Raw genomic sequence first — 19,209 nt, 5'->3', positions numbered from 1 at the left:
GTATTATTTAGCCTGTCGGTCAACCGCCAAAAGGTTATACAAGTTTACAACATACAGGTTAATAAAAATGCCAGATATGATGTATGTATTGAGATAAATCCATTAGAATATTGTGAAATGCTAACAGGGAGTTAGCGGCTAGCTGCAGTTCAACCGGCCCATTCTGACAGCTGACACGTAGACCTCAGCACTCACAAGTCTACTTAACATCTTTTGCAGCATAAACATAGTTCTGTTGTCTAATAATCGTACTTTCTGACTATACGTGGCCTCTGTGTAATACAAAATGAACGGTGTAGCTTCGTTGATTGCGTCCTAGCTTTCTAACGATTCAGCTAGTCGGCATGCTAATGCTTAGCTGTAGCAATAACTTAATCACAGAGCTACTAAACAATGTCAATACATTACAGCGATATTTTTTACGAAACAAGTTCTAAGAAACACACGACGGTGTCCATTTATTATATACATACCTAACTGTCAAAGTGGATACAAAATACATTACCTGTACAGATGCGAATCCAAAATGGCGTTCAATCGCTAGCAAGCTAACTAGCTAACTTCCTGATGAATGTAAATGTAAAGGCTTGTTGCCACGGCGCACATTAAAGAAACGACACTGCACAAATTAACAGAAATACAATCTTACATTTAAGTAATTTCACGTCATGCCCAGGTTATTCCGCTCGGTGTGACAGTTTAACGTTATTTAACGTCGCTACGGTTAGCAAGCCGGTCGTGCAAGTAAACTTACTGACGTGGAAAATCGTGAAGTGCAAACTAGCCTGATGTTTTCCTCTGACATGATCCTTTTTTCAACCAATCGCATGCACCGATTCTCTCCTATCTGGCATTCATAACACAGCTTTTAAACATGTCTGTTCCTAAATAATGTATACGCATGACTCAAACCCGTAAGAACATTCCTTTTTTTAAACATGAATGAAGCGAAGATGTCAAATTATTTTATATGACAAACTTTAAGGTGGGTTTCTGCAACATGCCACGAATCCACGAAGCTAGGTTGAGCCTCAGTGACGAAGAGACTCGCTCTGACGTCACAACTACGTTCTTGTCAGTGGCTGGAGAGAGTCAGATTGTTGCCTGTTATTTATGATATAATATATATAATATATATCATAAATAACAGGTTAATGTGATATAAGAGATCTTGAGATCTACCAGCAAGCGTTAGACTCTGCAATACTAAAGAGTAGATGCCAACTCCATGTGGTTCATGTTGCATCATTAAAACATTTGTCAGACTGTATATTTATAATCACACCCTACAGTGTCAGACATATGAGGATGAGGTTCCCCTCTGAGTCTGGTCCCTCTCAAGGTTTCTTCCATTAACATTCAATGGAGTTTTTCCTCCCCACAGTCACCTGAGTCACCTCAGACTTGCTCATTGAGGGTAAATACAAACACACTTAAATATATCTAATATTAATCTTGAATTTTGTATCATATTAATCTTTATATTATTCTTTATAATAACCTTTTGTTCTATGTTTGTGTTCTGTAAAGCTGCTTTGAGACTATGCAAATAAATTTGAATTGAATTGAATTGAATATAAGCATGCTGTAGAACGAATGAAAGCTACTCCGGAAAAGCAGGCCAGTGCACTGCTTTTCCAAACAACAGAGGCCAGCTTTAGTTTAGTCTCTAGTCTCTCAGGTTATGAATGCTTGCAATTTCTCGTAGTATCTCATTATCTGGTTTTGTAATTATCTCGGATTTGAGTCAAATGAGTATGCGTTAGTAAACTGGTGAGCTGCCCGTGATACATTCTGACTGTGGTGAACTCAATTCAATACACTCACTCACTCATTTTCTACCGTTTATCCGAACTACCTTGGGTCACGGGGAGCCTGTGCCTATCTCAGGCGTCATCGGGTATCAAGGCAGGATACACCCTGGATGGAGTGCCAACCCATCGCAGGGCACACACACTCTCATTCACTCACGCAATCATACACTACAGACAATTTTCCAGAGATGCCAATCAACCTACCGTGCATGTCTTTGGACCGGGGGAGGCAACCGTAGTACCCGGAGGAAACCCCCGAGGCACGGGGAGAACATGCAAACTCCACCCACACAAGGCAGAGGCGGGAATCGAACCCCAACCCTGGAGGTGTGAGGCGAACGTGCTAACCACTAAGCCACCGTGCCCCCCTTCAATTCAATTCAATTCAATTCAATTCAATTCAATTCAATTCAATTCAATTTATTTGTATAACACTTTTAACAATTTCCCATTGATTCAAAGCAGCTTTACAAAAGTATAGAAACAGAAGAGAGAGAAAAATAAATAAATAAATATATAATAGTAAGAAGAAGAAAAAATAAGGATAAAAATAAATAAATGAATATATACAATTAAAGTTGAAAATGAATTTAAAAAAAGAATAACTTAAAACTTAAGATACTATATGTCTGTCCCTATCCCTAATGAGCAAGCCGGAGCCGACGGCGGCAAGGAAAAACTCCCTGAGACGATATGAGGAAGAAACCTTGAGAGGAACCAGGCTCAGAAGGGAACCCATCCTCATCTGGGTGACACTCTACAGTAAATAGTGTAACTGTAAATAATGTCCTTTTTACAACAGTTTATAATAGTGCAAACAAGAGCTCCTGAGGAACTAATGGGTCATCGTAAACTCTGAGTTCAGCACAGACCTGATTGTTGATAAAGATAATTCATGCTATATCATGAACTATTTAAACTATTCAAAACCTTATTATTATTATAGTTATCTTCAATAGCTGCTTCATCCTAGTCAGGGTTGAGGTGGCCTGTATAAAACCTGGATGGGACACCAGTCCATAATACGGTATAATGCACACATGTATTCAAACATTCATTCACATTTGGAGACAATTTTTTTTAGCCAATCCACCTACTGGTATATTTTTGGGAGGCTAGGTGAAAACAGACAACCCAGAGGAAAACCACATTGACACAGGGAGAACATGCAGAGCAACTCCACACAAACACTAAGCTAAGATCTGGATAAAGCCACGGACCCTCCATTCTTCTGGGAGTGCTTTCCACTAGATTTTGGAACATTGTTAGCATTAGTATTAGTATTAGTTAGGCATAGTAGAAGGGAAATCATAACGCTAAAGCCTTCAAAGCACTACATAATTGTGTGCTAACAGCCTTGTGGCAACAGTTTGACACACAGGATCACATACTCAAATGTCCACGTAATTGGACACATAGTGAATATTTTTAGGTTTGTTCACATGTACTGCCCATTTTAATTCAGACCAAAAAAACACTGATTGTTGAAGCTTTTATTGTTTTAAACAATTTGACACAGAATTTCTGTTGAAACCCACAAGTTTGTAGGCTGTAGTTTTCTCAAGTACCCATCTGTGGCTGATCACCCAGTCCTAACTTTCTGGCAGAGGCAATAATGTTTGTGCACAAAATATCCAAGCAGCGAGTGAAACTAGAATGCTGTCAAAAACTGTCCGAAATCAACAATATTTTATGTAGCATAGTTTTCTGTGCTAGGTGTTTTTTTCTTCCTGCATAGCCAGAAAAGATTCTTCTGAATTTAAATGACTACAAAACACAATTCAAATTGTAATTGATCAAGATTTTAGTTAAGTTGAGCATAAATATACAGTGCATGCAAAGCTGAACTAAATAATTAATGCCAAAGTTTTTGGTGATGATGATTTTCTAATGAATGAGTATTAATAATTGTCAATCTCCCCTCTACTGCTAATCAAATTCAAGACACAGAAACTGCTGATCTCCTGGGATTTTCACCTTGATTAACGTGTATAATGCTCACACAGAGCAGCATCTAGCATGCAGAAGTTCTGTAGGTAGAAACTCCTTGTTGATAAAAGCAGCCAGAAGAAAATTGACAAACTGGTTTGAACATTCTCACTGGTGGGCAGAAAATCATCTCAGAAGGCCCAAAACATCAAACCTTGAGGCATATAGGCTGAGGCATATGATCTATGACAAATTCAAATGTGAACCAAGCTGGGAAAAGTGCATTTTTGAATACAGTACAGAAAGCCCATTGCTCCATTTTGAAGATATTCCTCAGGTGCAAGGAATTACCTCACAAATTACCAATATCACAAATTACCATTAGTTAATCAGATTGTCTTGCACTGATTGAAACATACATATAGAATGAGAATTTGCAAGGAAGACACACATTAATGCCCTGCCCTTAATAATCCCTGCAATAATTACAGAGAACAATACACTGCACATTATGTGAGAACTGTCTTTTATAGCATAAGGTATAAATGTCAAAGTCCTGGAGGCTTTCGTTGTTCTGCCAATAGTCTGAAGATTCCTACGTGTTCCTACATGTTCAGTCTTACCTTCTTACCTGGACTATTTGTACAAATGGGTATTTTTATAGTCTGAAGTTATACATTACATTAATACTGAAATGGCACACAATCTATACATAAGAAGGCTTTCAATTGTAATGGCAAAGGTTTCAAAAGCTAACAGTATTATATGTTGTATGCCTATGAGTGCTGTTGTGTGGGCTACTTGAGAGTTCTGGCTGAATACTCTGAATGACATTTAGCAGCCCTTTGGAAACGAGCTTGACGAGAGCCTGAATGTGTGTGTGTACATGCTTTATCTTTTAATAGGATATCTCAAATATCTTTATAATGATATGAACCGGAGATTGTTTTGACCTTGTGTGATCATTTGGCAGGAAACATTTGCTGGGTTTTTTTTCTTCTTTTTCTTTTTTGCCAAACACTTCAGGATATGTTGGGGGGGTATATTTCTTTTACTAAAATTAGGTTAAGGGTATAGGAACAACAGAAATCTAGCTACTGTACTGTAATACAAAAGTAGAAACACCCCACAAAGAAATTACAATCATGTGTGTTTGTGTGACACACACACACAGAGAGAGAGAGAGAGAGAGAGAGAGAGAGAGAGAGAGAGAGAGAGAGAGAGAGAGAGAGATGTGGGCAGTCCTTTCTGCCTCAGACCTGTCGCACAAGGTTTTAGCATAAAGTCAGTCCCTCTCTGCGTGTGGGGATCGAGCCTTCACTTTTTCCAGCACCCTTCATGACAGACAAATGTCAGATAAGGAAACGTGAGCTTTCTCATCTTTTTTTTTGCAGTCCAGGGAACTTTCTACATGACGGTTGATCGGTACATCATTTCAGGACAGCAGCTCAGCCACAGCAAAGTTCCATTTTTCGGGGATTACTTCCACCAAAGAGGTATTTAACGTAAGTGAAAGCTACATTCTAAATAAAAGTCCTCACAGTGTGTAGGTGAGGTAGGCTTTAATCACGCAGAGAGATGCGATCTTCTGTCTGTTCTAATATAAAACCTTTTCAATTCACCGCTACACAACACTAGAAGCGCGTGTAGCCTGTGTACTGTATGATGTGTAGCTGCACTTACATGGCCGTAAACCGGGAGCAAGGAAGATAAATTGCATGCTTTCATCATCTCTGTAAAGCAGGCATGATGATCCAGGGCCTGATGAAATGCGCACATTTTCTATGTACATGTACGCTATAACATTAAATGCATAATTTCAGCCTAACTTATTTCAATTGTAAATCATTTTAAAGAACACAAATGGTAAAGAGCTTATTCTAAGATTCTGAATATGTCCAAACTTCTTCAGATGATGTCCGGATGCTGCTGAATTCATAATTATAATCATAGTTAATTAGTGCGTCAGCTAATTAAAGTATTAAACCCTAATAAATACATATTTCTGCATAGATCATATTTTGCGGTCTGTGCGGATTTAATCATGCGTATCCTACTTTGAACATTTATTCTTGGATTTCCCTGTTAATTATAGTTATGGGCCTTACAGATAATACAGGAGCTATAGACTATTATACTATACAACTACTGTATAATCACTGCATCCGGATCTGCTTGTCAGAAGACAGCCATAACCCCATTTAGAAAGAAAAAACAAACGTGTATCAGGCATGATATGGACTACAACTTAATATGAGCATTAAAATGCTACACATCCGTAAACAGGTTGCATTTGGGGCCATTTTTGGCACAAACTGCATTAACATTGCACAAAATTGTAGTCGGTCATACAATGACATTTTCATTCATCACAATTAAATGCCTCAATTCAACCATGTTTGTCCCCGAATCGCCTGCTGTTTGAGTATTGTAAATTAATAACCGACTTCCACTAAACCTCTTATCTAATCTATCCCGGCTGTGTTTGATCTTGTTTTTTAGTGTATTAATATAGTTTTAACCCTTAAAGATTCATGTACTTGTGCCAATTATTGATATCCAACTTATGCTTTAGGACTTATTACCGCCTAGATTGCAAACAAAAATAAAATATTAGATACATAATAATAATACATAATTATAGATCTATATTGTGCAGCCTACACCCAACATTAGAAGAACTGCACACAGTTTTTGGGGAGTTTATTTTTTATTTGGACTCTTCTGAACTGAATAATATATTGTGCAGAATAATCTAACTGTACACAAAAAAGGCAATAATAATTTGACACGTGGAAAATATATGGAAAAGTTTGCAATACATTAGTTTGTTTAATATAAGGCAGCTTATATATAAAATGGCATGCGAATGAAAAGAATTCATGCGAATTATTCCAAATCTTAGTAAAAAAAAATCTCCAAATTTTAGGAATTGTTTTTATGAAACAGATTTATCATCAAATTAAAATGATCTTTAATTTGTAAATTATTTGAAACTATTTTACCATGTGGTCTAATAAGGTTTAAGCTTGTAGACAAAAGCAATATTCTTTGTCTATTCAGCTAATTTGCTAATTATGCTTCATTATCATTTTAATGCTATTCCTTTTATATATAATAATATACATAATATAATAAATATTCCAATTTGATTCCCGCAAACTCGTACCATGTAAGCGTATGATACATATAACGCACATATCTGTTTTGGGAAAGGTGTCGGTTTTTATAAATGACCTTTTACTAGAAGCCACATGCGTGTGATTTTAAATGCATGTATAACTGGGGAGGCTGGACATAGTACTGTTTAAGCTTTTACGCGTGGGTTAAGGGACCTCGTGGACGTTATCACGCGTGACGTAATGAATAAATCCCTGTCAGCTCGAGCTCAACTGTGGCCCATCAGTTTTCCCTGGATTGGGATGCACTTCTCACTTGGCTACAAACGCTCCATTGTAAACTAGTACACTATGAATAAATTCAGAAATAATAACAATTTTACAACTAATCTGTCGTGACATCTAAGGCATGATCTTTAAAAGCAATGCATAGCAATTTCTAAAACATTAGTCTAGAAAAACCAAGTAAACTCGTCAGAGTTTCAAGTTCAGATTCAACAGAAAGCTACAGAAAGCTAAGACAGGTTGCAAAACAGTAACAGTTTTGTGTAGATTATATTTCACTACCACTCAATCCATTTCCCATTAAAATTGAATCCGCATTTGCAATGTTTTGATGTTTTGTTTTTTTCGGGGGGATGTGGTGTTTAACGTCTCTACAGCAAAAACATCTGTATTCCAGCACAAAGATTAAAGCTGCGTGAATAAACATTGGCAGTGTTTTATTGCTAGCTGTGCATCTCCCGGTTCACGGATATGTAGAGCTGCAGCTTTAACACACACAGGCAAATGCAAATGGATGTTAGGAGGGTGGAAATTAACATCTACAAACATTGGGTAGAAATTCCATCTGCCGCCGGCTCGAGTGGGCCCTTAATAAGTTCTCAGACAGCAAAGTGACACACATCTTAATCAACTCTTAATCCAGGGAATTAATTCTGGACGCGTTTATGAATAATTCCCAGCCTAATAACGCTGCCAATGGAAATGTGCTTATTCTGCCTTGGCCGAACCAACAGATGGACTCAACAATCTCCAGAAAAATTAGAGGATTTCCACCTCTATTATCTTCACTGCTCTTATATATATATATATATATATATATATATATATATATATATATATATATATATATATATATATATATATTCTGTATATATATATATTCCGCCAGATTTCTCGTATGAAACTACTTGATAAATACATGTCACCAATATCTCGCTCTGAGATGTACGTTTTAAACCAAGACTCAAACAGCTGGACGTATCAACTTCTACGCTGCATGTTTATTTTCCATTTCTTTTTACGCATGCTGTTTTTTTTTAGTTAAACCAGCAGACCAGTGCTTTGCTTATGCAAAGTTTTGTCAAAATACGTGCTGAAAAGTGGTGAATGAAAAGCACAAGTACCTTATGTAAACGCTTAGAACATTTATGCCTGAAGCTTTCTTAGGTTCAACACTTAAAGGTGCTGAATATAAACTTACAGTGAGTGTAGTTAAGGACTGTATTACTGGCAAGTTGTAAAATCAAGCGTGAAACGAGCGCAATCGCAGCTCAGTGGAAACCATTACAATTATTCTAATAAAAGTGGCCTGCTACTGAATACCAAATGGCGATGCGGACTATAACAGCGCCTATAAAATACTTGGAGGTCGGAGGGTCCTAACATCTTAATCAGGATATTGGTTTAATGTTGGAGACACGATGCAATCATTTTATTTAGAAAACTGTATTTAACAAGGAAACATATTTAGCGTATTTATTATGCTAAAATTATTATTATTATTATTATTATTATTATTATTATTATTATTATTATTATTATTATTATTACTTTATTATACATAATGCACATATCCTCCCCAAAGAGTCAGATTAACCACATGTTAAAGATTGTTGTGAATGCTGTGTCTTCATCCGAGGAAGTCCATGACATCTTGCTCTGTCAAAATAACCAAATCAATCAAATATAATTATTGACATGACATGTAATTGTAGCTCAACGTTTGAACTATTGAATGAAATATTCATTCATTCATTCATTCTGGCCAATCATCGAAATTCAGGTTTTGTATTTATAAACCCTGAATGAAGCTTTCTTCATATTATACTGACAATTAAAATGTAATGTTTGTCTTTATGTTTTCTTCTGCTATAAACAGAGAATTATTTAAGTTTTAAATCCCAGTGTGTGACTGGGCTAGATGCGTTTCTGTTAGTGTTTTTTTAGTTGTTTTTTTTTAGTTGGTGTGTGTGTGTATGTGTGTGTTAGTGTGTTTGTGTTTATGTGTGTGTAGCGAGAAAAAACTTTTGCCAACTATTATCTCTGAGACTGAAACCAACTAAAAAAAAACACTAACACACACACACACACACACACACACACATATATATATATATATAAAATAAAAAAATAAAAAAAAAAAATATATATATATATATATATATATGTGTGTGTGTGTGTGTGTGTGTGTGTGTGTGTGTGTGTGTTTGTGTGTGTGTTTGTGTTTATGTGTTGTGTGTAGCGAGAAAAAACTCTTGCCAACTATTATCTCTGAGACTGAAACCAACTAAAAAACCACTAACAGAAACGCATTTAGCCCAGTCACACACTGGGATTTAAAACTTAAAAAATAATTCTCTGTTTATAGCAGAAGACAGCATAAAGATAAACATTACCGTTTAATTGTCAGTATAATATGAAGAAAGCTTCATTCAGGGTATATGGATAGGGAGATATATTTATCTCCCTATCCACATATTTATATTTATATTTAATTGTTTGTTTATTTATTTATTTAGATAGATAGATAGATAGATAGATAGATAGATAGATAGATAGATAGATAGATAGATAGATAGATAGATAGATATTAAGGATTAAATCGTATCTATCTTTAACTTGGAAAAGGCGTTATGCCCTATAATAATAATAATAATAATAATAATAATAATAATAATAATAATAATAATAATACGTTTTCCCTGTCTATCATGTCTCATCACCGTTTCCTCAAAATGAACGTATCCACAGTAATAGGAATGAAATCTATATGATCATATGGAGGAATTCATTTTCTTTACATTTTGCATTTGCTGATCCATGTCTGACAAGAAGGTGTTATGGGGGTATGTTTAGCTTATTATGTTTAATTTTGCATTTTGCATCTATTTGTACACAAGGATGCTGAATTTGTCTTCAGTAGTAAACAAAGTGTAAGGTGTAGGACATTCTCTATGCATCCTGATCACACAAAAGGATTTTATTTAGCTGTGATATTTTGCCGTGGCTTATATTCAATAGAGCTTTTTTGAATGTGCATCATATTCAAATATTTTGAAAGTCGAGTTCTGATTGTTTTGTAATGTTTTGATTTATGAAAGATATTTATTTGAATTGTAAAATTTCGTTTTACAGATTAACAGCTCCACAATTGAAATACAAATTATAATGAATTGGATCCTGCCAATTTAAATCCTTGAGCACTGGCAGAAGGAATGACTGCACTCTAAAGGGGTTTATATTATTATTGTCTTCCAGGCTCGTTTTTTTTGGAAGTCTATATGCGAAACTGGAACATTAGGGCACTTTAGAGGTACTAGCAGTTCACGTGTTAAATGGAAGGTGTTAACTGCTGTTGTATAAATAAACGAGCTGTTATTTTAGTTTCTATTACGGTGTATGGATTTGCGCTTCGACCCACAAAAGTGTTTTTAGACACATCAATTATACAATATTTTCTCTTGTAAATATAAAGATGAATGTGTTTATAGGTTTGTTGGTGTTTGATTATGGTGGAGTTTCCTTAAAAGGTTTGCAGCCTGGAAAATGGTAGCATCACCTAGATCTATCTCTCTCTCTCTCTCTCTCTCTCTCTCTCTCTCTCTCTCTCTCTCTCTCTCTCTCTCTCTCTCTCTCTCTCTCTTTAAGGTGGTTTAAAAATGTCAACTTTTAGGAGACTAGTGCCACGTTAGATTATAGTCTTTGTTTAAAGTATATAATTGCGGGTGTTCGGTTGTTTTAGAAAAGTCTATTCTCTATTGTTTGTTTCACGTTATTTATTTGATATAGTCGATGTGTGATTAATTATCCTTTAAGTCTTTATTCTTTAACTCATGAACATATTTCACACAGGTTGTTATATATTTTCGAGGTATAATCGGCTTAGATTATAGATGATTACAGTTCAGATTTTACAATGTTTTTTCAGAGAAAACATTAAAAGAAATAAAATGATCGACACTGAGGTATACAGGCTTAATGACAGGAAAGAGAGCTACAGTCAGGAAATAATATAAATTAATACCATTTATTTTTATTTTTATTGCTGTTTTATCCGGTTATTCAACCAGGGAATTGATCGCGCATGTTTTGCGCTGTGACATTTTTTTTAATTGCATTTTATTTTGGTTTATTTACGCCATTGTAAACTGTGTGTTTTGTGGTGTTTTCCAGATCCAGTGGGTCACGGGGATGGAGTTTAATCTTCTGGCGGACGCCGAGGCCCGCAGCCCCGCACTGTCTCTGTCCGACTCCGGCACTCCGCAGCACGACGCGGCGTGTAAAGGCCAGGACAACAGCGGTCAGTCTACTGTCTACAGTCTAATCAAAACACACAAACACTATAACCAAGGTCAAAGCTGTGAGACAAAAGTATCCAAAAGTGTATATACGAAAGTGATCCATGAATTCATGATGTATTATGATCTGCGACCAAATCTGCAATATACTAAAGTATCACAATAAATATAATGATAAATTAGTAAAGACTAGTTCACATAAGTGCATTTTATGCCATGCTGACCTAATAATATGGCACATATTTTAATGATCTATGGCACTATGAACTTATGGACTATTGGTATTAAGTAGACGGTTGTTAAATAATCAGGATTATTTACAGTCTGCATCCTAAGTTAAATCACAGAAATATACCAGATGGAGGTTAGTGCATGACAGTAAACAACCTGAAGCTATGATTGTTTTCTGCTAAATGAAATTTAGGTTTGAGTTTAAGGTATTTTGTTTTTCTTTGTCTGATGAGATGTCTTTGGACGCTCAAATAAGAAAATGAATATCTACTGTATATTCTGTGCTACTCTCTGCATTTTCTTTCTGATCTTTTGATGATCAGATGATTATGTTCAGAACAGCAGATTGCTTTTCTAAACCATTTTCAGGCAACAATTTTGACCCCATTATTAACTTAAAATTGAACCTATTCATTTTCAGTGTTAGATTTTAATTTCAGTATTTGATTGGGGATTTGTGTCTCATGCGGTCATGTTCTGAGATTGGATTTAATGGCACAAAGTTCATTAAATCCACAGCAATTTGGAAGCAAAATAAAAAGAAAGGTTTATATATGAAAGCAGCATATTATATTAGATTTTTCCACTTATTTTCAGACAGAATTTTTTTTCCAGGTAGTTGCTTACATAGGTATTTTGTATTAAAGACTACATCAGCAGTGGACAAAAGTAGGACTGAACATATTAGCATTGCAGGTTAAGGTCTAAAGGGAAACATAATACTAGCAGGCAATGAAGTTAACTCACACTTAATAATAAACAGCAAATATTAAACAGACAGCCAATAGCTAACATGCTAACAGTTATTGTGATTAATTCTTCCAAAAAAAAAAAACATCATTTACAAGTTTGAAAAATGGTTATAAATAAGTTGAAAAGTGCGTGTATTCAAATTAATCTGAAACAATAAGATCAGCAAAAGAAGCTTTGGACTGTATATTAAAATTGCATTTTACAAATAGTCGTTTTTTCACATACTTAACAAATTCATTTTTTAACTTATATTGCTATCTTAATTTTGATATTTGCTTTTTTATTTTGCTGGTTTTACAGTGTACCAGAGATACATATATGATATGTTATTTGTAACAATAATTTGTGAGAAAATTGACTAAAATGAAATGATATTACACTTTATCAAATTAAGCAAAAAAAGAAATACATCAGGAAATATTTTGAATGTCCCCTAATTATCCCTATGCTCGTTTTCATTGACTTGCATCCCACAGTGCACATACAAAGCCACTTAGGATGTTTTGGAGGGTTGTGTTTCTTATTTTATCATTAAGTAGGTCAATTGAGAGGTTCAGACTTGCCCTTATGGGACATATATTCACTAATGCTGTAATCTGAAGGACAGCCAAGGGCCTGCAGATAAATTTATGTTTAATTGGTGCCAAATGTGACAAGCGATGCAGCACACACATAAATCCACCTATCACAAGGCTTCAGACCTCAGAGCAAGCCACCAGTCTTCGAATGAAAGATTTGGTGGTTCCTCATACACAGAATTGAGTATTTAATGGGGAAGAGCCTGCCATAATCTCAGCAATGTATCATAAGAGCTGACTGGGTTATCGGAAGTCACCATTTTGAATCTTTGTGTGTGTGTGAATCCTTTTAACAGTTTTTTTTTTCTTTACAGTATCTCGATTTTAAATTCTCTATTTACAATAATGTGCTGAAAAAAATCATACTGATTTATGATGAATTGTGGTGTTTTGGAAAGTTTGCTGATTTAAAAAATGCTCCTGAAGTTAAGCCCATACAAACAGCTCCAAACCTGCCCTGTCACTAATGCCTGATCCAGGGATTATGTGGCCAACTAATTTAGCTCCTTCTGTGAGGTCTTCAATTTGCAGAACAGCTCTGGTGAGGGAGGATTTTCCCCAGACATAACAAATGCTGTTTGGTCTTGCTGTTTACTTTGTTTTGTGTTTCTTAGTGGGTAACGTTTCATGACAAGACAATTTTCCCATGCCGTTTTTTTGAAGAACAAAGATTAGGAGCTTTTTTAAAAATAATTAATAATAATCATTCATTCATTCATTCATTTTCTACCGCTTATCCGAACTACTCGGGTCACGGGGTAATAATAATCAAATAGTGTGAAAGCAATTTGAATTTCAGTGAATTTTTTTTTTTTAATATAGACACAGAGAAGTCTCATCAGAATCAGACAGATGAATCAAACCCTGAGGATGGCTCTTTGAAAAAGAAGCAGCGCAGGCAGAGGACACATTTCACCAGCCAGCAACTACAGGAACTAGAAGCCACTTTCCAAAGAAACCGTTACCCAGACATGAGCACACGAGAGGAAATCGCCGTATGGACAAATCTCACAGAAGCAAGAGTGAGGGTATGTGTCTGGTGGCACTCTGAGTTGCAGAAACTGAACACTACTCAATAACACTTACAGCTGTGTAATGATGTAAACAGGCATTTGTTTCTGTTTTATGATCAGAAATGCAGTGAAAATCTATATTTACTGAGCAACTACTATATCATTGAGTAAAGATTTACTCTAAATACTTACTCTCCTTTTGTCTTTGATATAGAGACATTGATGTGGAAACACTACACTTTCTTGTCAGGTTCTAAATTTTGAATTGTTATATTTCAGATCACTTACATGTAATTATAAAGTAAAAATTCTTAAGAAATCATAAATAAGTTCATACACTGTTTCAAATGATCAGAAATCACTTAAATATAACACACAGCGTGAACGCATACAAATGGCATACAGCATATGTTAATTAGATACTTATTAATCATATGCAAATTCAGTGCTATTCCTCTCAAATCTCAGCCAGGATTTTTAGTTACTGCAGCGTAGTAAAGAATAAAGCAGGTGGGCTGCTAGTCTGATGGATGACAGCACATTCACTGGCTTTATGCCTGCTCGACATCTACAGGATCAGATTCATGCTGGACAGAGGAAAGGTCACATAGCATGCAGTCTTGGCTATTTTGAAAGAACAACAGGGCTGGCGCTGTCCCTGTCCTAATGTCTATCAGTGGCCTCCTGAACCCTGTATGTATCCCACTAATCCTAGCAGGACATTCGCTCCTGCAACATATTCTGAATACTTCCTCTGTCATGTTGATTTATGCAATTGAATGACTATGTATTTCTAATACACTCTCCAAACCTAAATCATGACCCTGAGCTGAAGCCAAGCTAACCTGGGCAACCTTTTAAGCCACTCTGGACAAAGAGGGTTTTTTTTTTCAGGAAAATCTTTGTCATGTTACTATTACTGTTCACTGGCTATTTTATGGAAGACTTCATCATATAATAAAAATAGCTGAACTGAACTATATAAAGTTTGTTTCATGAGCTAAAACATACTATGCTTTAGTATATTTTAGCATGACTTTGCATGCTATATTTTTAAGTCTCTAGGGAATAAGAATATATAAATGTATTGTTATAACCTATAACTTTATGCAGATATAACGTTGATTCAGTGAATCTTAAAACAGCTGAGAACCTAAATTAAGAGCAGAGAAACCCTGGCAATCCAGATAACATTTGATATTCAGTTATTTCTTAAGTCTTAAACACCATTGATATCATTGCAAACATGTTTCAAAGAGAGGGGGATTCCACGTCCCTTAAAATAAACTAATGGCATAATGCAACTATGTGGTATATTACACCGTTTGCTTGGCAAATGAGCTTTTCATTACTAGAGCAAGACCTCCGTCATGTCAGTCAGAAATATTAAAGGATCATATAGTTAATTTTTCTACTTGCACTTTTTAGTATCTAAGAGATGAAAGATAAAATCATATCATCTATTAGTGGTGAGAATTAGACGGATTTCCAAATATTCACTGCTTTATTATTACAAATGGTTTTACCCATTAAATTTACTCTGCTATTAAACTCAATATATGCTTAAGAAAACAGATTTTGTGGAGCTAAATTCAATATTAGCCATTAAAATTAGCAATTAAAACTTTAATCCACCTAAAACCTCTAAAAATAGAACTTTAAATTTGTCTAATGTGCAGAGTTCTCTCTCAACATTTCTCTCTGACATAGATCATATTAGGGAAATAAATTAGTTTAATTAATCATCCTTAATGTGATTTCAAAATGACTAGTAGAACTTGTCCTTTATTTACTTTTGCAATTTTCTAATGAAATATTAAAAAAAGAAAATATTTTGTCCTTGATATACATATTATTTGAATTCGCAGATCGACAATTTTATTGTGGAATTGGGATAATTATTTTTTTCCTCCTGCATGTTAATTTTCTGTGTCTATGGTATAGGAGTTAATTACATAAATTATATGAATGTAGTTACAAGGTGAAGGGAATTTAATGCTATGCATAAATGCAATGGCTTGTACAACTGTATGTGTGTTTATGATCAGAATGTAGTGAATCAACAGATGAAATGTTGTTTGATTGAATTAAATGGATTGCAATCGTAGTCCAATGAAACTGAAATAGGAGGCTGTTTTTCAGTGAAAGTTCTTGTTGTGTGACAGAATTTGTGCCGCACCCCAATTCACCTTCTGTCTGAGATTAGAACTGGTGTGTCCCAAATTGAGAGGAGTTTTGTGATGTTTTCTCCACTACATTTCACATGTATTTGTGGTAAAATAAATCAAAAGAAATTGTAAATTCAATTATATAGTGTAAATGATATAAGAAATAATGAATGAAGAATGGCTTAACTGCAAATAGCACTGTTTATGTGTATGTAACTAGGCAACAACGTTGTCTTCTGTTAAATAATGTGTTAGTGTGTCCCAGTACTCAATGTATGTTCTTCTTCTAATATTTCTGACAGCATTGGTTTAATGTTAATATATTTAAACGTAATGTAACATAATATTTTATTTAAAAATAAAATATTATAAATAAAATAACGCATTATATTTGGCAGTGTTAATAGTGATTATAAACAAAGCCAGTGGCTGTTTTTTTGAGCTGGTTTTGGTTTTGTTACACAAGAAAATACATTGTTCATTAAAAAAAATATCAAATTAGATATATTGATATTGTGAAACTAAAAAAGTATTGTATATAACATTGTTTTGATCTTTTTTCTTTCTTTATCTCTTAATCCAGGTATGGTTTAAAAACCGTCGTGCAAAGTGGAGAAAGAGAGAGAGGAACCAGCAGGCTGAGCTGTGTAAGAATGGCTTTGGTCCCCAGTTTAATGGACTCATGCAGCCATATGACGATATGTACCCTGGCTATTCATACAACAATTGGGCCACCAAGAGCTTGGCTAGCAGCCCCCTATCAGCCAAAAACTTCCCTTTCTTTAACTCTATGAATGTTAGCCCCCTGTCTTCACAGCCCATGTTCTCCCCCCCTAACTCCATCCCCTCCATGAACATGGCTTCCTCCATGGTTCCCTCAGCAGTGACAGGGGTGCCGGGATCAGGCCTGAATAACCTGGGCAACTTGAACAATCTGAACAGCCCTACGCTCAACACAGTGGCAGTGTCAGCGGCCACCTGCCCCTACGCCACCACGGCCAGCCCCTACATGTACAGAGACACTTGTAACTCCAGCCTGGCTAGTCTCCGGCTCAAAGCAAAGCAACACACCAACTTTGCATACCCGGCTGTGCAAAACCCTGTATCTAACTTAAGCCCATGCCAGTATGCAGTCGATCGGCCTGTATGAATCTCATCTGCTTGTATGCGAATATCCCCATCCTGTCCTTAAACCCACTACTGATCTAATCTGCTTTTTCATTCGAAGGCATCACCCAGCAACATGGACTGGCAAAAAAACACAAAACAGAGACCATAGGAATAAGATTCATGAGGAAATAACTCGAAATGGACCATGACTCAAAGGACTTGATCATGACACTTGGCTTTTTAACTGATCAAGTGGATCTTTAAACCTTTCTCTCCAGCATGACTAGAGTGAATTACAAACAAGACGATGGAATGCTTTTTACTGCATTGGTAGAAAAGCCTTGCAAGGAAAAGTGTCCAAAATACATTTGCCACAAGCCCACACTAAGGCACATGTGTCTGCCATACAGGCAAAAGGATGTACATAATGGCTTTCTGTTTTGTATGTGACAAAATTATCCATGAAATGTAGTATTTTAAAGAATGATTTAAGCATGTTCCTCAAGAGCAGAACCTGGATAAATGTGGATTTTAAAGGAATTTTAATCTTTGTTGTGAATTCCATTCACCTAGGGTAAGAGGTCGTGTCAAAGGTTGCTGTCAGACAGAAGTAGCAATGCTTAGTTTGAGAGAAAGACAAATAGGTTGAAATAAAAAATAAGTTCTAGCTCTGCTGCAACATAGAACATTCAATTTTTTTTTTTTACTAAAAAGCCATTGAATATAGTTTTGTGTGGTGTTCTAAAAAGGGAGTCTATGACTGTAAAATAATGTATGTAAGAGTGCAGTTGTTGAAAAAAATCTTTTTTTCTGGTGTAGCCTGATTTGTCTCATTAAAATGAAAATAAAGAATTATTTGTTTTAATGAGTAACACCCTGAAACAAATATAGAGCTCAGTGAACCTATTAGCACTCAAAATATTTATCACTTCAGGACAAAATCTGTTCTCTCCTTGTACTTGTTGGCAATAGCAATGTTCCCTAAGTTACATTACAACATCATACAGCAGGAACGAGGGCGAAATTGAGCGGGAGATGGAAAGATATAGATGTTACTGGTGACTCGTCAATGATCTGTTTGACCTACAGACTTGTAGAGTCCTCCCCTAGCTGTAAGCAGCACTTTATCGTGAACACCATGTAATAGGAGGGTGGAGGGTATTCTTGGTGCTGCGCCTTGTCTCTCAGAGGGAACGTGGCCAACATTACGTAAACACATAAGAGGCATCACTCCAGAGTGCCACAGCGCCCAGTCCTCCAGCCACAGACTAACTAAACCTGAGACCCTTCAGCTGTCCACAGAAACATTCCCTTTCAATTCAGTTTCTTCACTTGTTTACAGAGAATATTGTTTTGTGGGAAAACTTATAGTCATCTTATTTGAAATTAGAATATGAATATAAAGAGGAATATTGTTAATAATGAAACAAGATATGTAATTATGCTCTGTGCTTATACTTACTACAACTACATAAACTGCTTCTTACTACAGACTTACTCTGGACTGGACAAAGTGAAGATCAATTATGGCTTTCTTTAAGCTATTTGATGATATGGTGTTATTTTTCACAAAGGTGTCTGATATTAAAAAAACAAAACACAAACCATGCAAACATATTATCACAGTGTTACCTCATCTTTAAGCTTTTCTGCATATTGATTCCTCATATTAATGTCACCAAAGTAACTCGCCAGCATCACAACAGAATAGCGCAGACGACGGGATCAGAAGACAACGGAGCCCGATGTAATTAATAGTGAATGTGTGAAAGTGTGTGTGCAATTGATAATACAATAAATAGTGAAAATAAAATGAAAAAGTAAGCTTTCTGTTCTATTGGGAGATCAAGAAGGCAAACTCACTTGTAGAAAAATTGCTTGCAGTAGTTACAGAAAGTGTGTGCGTGTTTG

At 35.6% G+C, this 19,209-nt stretch overlaps 2 protein-coding genes across 7 annotated transcripts in view; one reads left to right on the top strand and one right to left on the bottom strand.

Moving 5' to 3' along the window:
* Positions 1-793, bottom strand: part of gbf1 (golgi brefeldin A resistant guanine nucleotide exchange factor 1) — a 53,814-nt gene extending 53,021 nt beyond the window's left edge. For 3 of the 5 annotated variants that reach the window (XM_060872432.1, XM_060872428.1, XM_060872431.1), the window contains exon 1: positions 506-788. The gene's annotated coding sequence lies outside the window, so the exon portion shown is untranslated. Of the gene's footprint in view, positions 1-505 lie in introns of all 5 variants that reach the window. The other 2 variants (XM_060872430.1, XM_060872429.1) reach the window with 2 other exon arrangements.
* A 4,219-nt stretch (positions 794-5,012) lies between these two features.
* pitx3 (paired-like homeodomain 3) lies at positions 5,013-18,163 on the top strand. Of its 2 annotated transcripts, none has more exons than XM_060872427.1 (4): positions 5,013-5,239; positions 11,321-11,447; positions 13,830-14,035; positions 16,772-18,163. In XM_060872427.1, the coding sequence occupies exons 2-4, from the start codon at positions 11,339-11,341 to the stop codon at positions 17,336-17,338; spliced, it is 882 nt and encodes a 293-aa protein (XP_060728410.1). In that variant the 5' UTR covers positions 5,013-5,239; positions 11,321-11,338; the 3' UTR covers positions 17,339-18,163. The 2 variants fall into 2 exon arrangements, with proteins under 2 accessions (XP_060728410.1, XP_060728409.1); XM_060872426.1 differs by having other exon boundaries at positions 5,013-5,248.
* Positions 18,164-19,209: the final 1,046 nt, after the last annotated feature.

The sequence above is a fragment of the Tachysurus vachellii genome, chromosome 6, assembly GCF_030014155.1.
Source record: "Tachysurus vachellii isolate PV-2020 chromosome 6, HZAU_Pvac_v1, whole genome shotgun sequence".
Taxonomy (NCBI): Eukaryota; Metazoa; Chordata; class Actinopteri; order Siluriformes; family Bagridae; genus Tachysurus; species Tachysurus vachellii.
Note: the sequence above shows the minus strand (reverse complement) of the source record. Positions and strands in the feature narration are given on the sequence as shown.

Excerpts from the sequence above, each read along its gene's own strand:
- pitx3 (XM_060872427.1), top strand. The coding sequence starts at position 11,339 with ATGGAGTTTAATCTTCTGGCGGACGCCGAGGCCCGCAGCCCCGCACTG. Across the intron at positions 11,448-13,829 it reads TAAAGGCCAGGACAACAGCG|ACACAGAGAAGTCTCATCAG; the intron begins GTCAGTCTACTG and ends TTTTTAATATAG. Across the intron at positions 14,036-16,771 it reads TCACAGAAGCAAGAGTGAGG|GTATGGTTTAAAAACCGTCG; the intron begins GTATGTGTCTGG and ends CTCTTAATCCAG.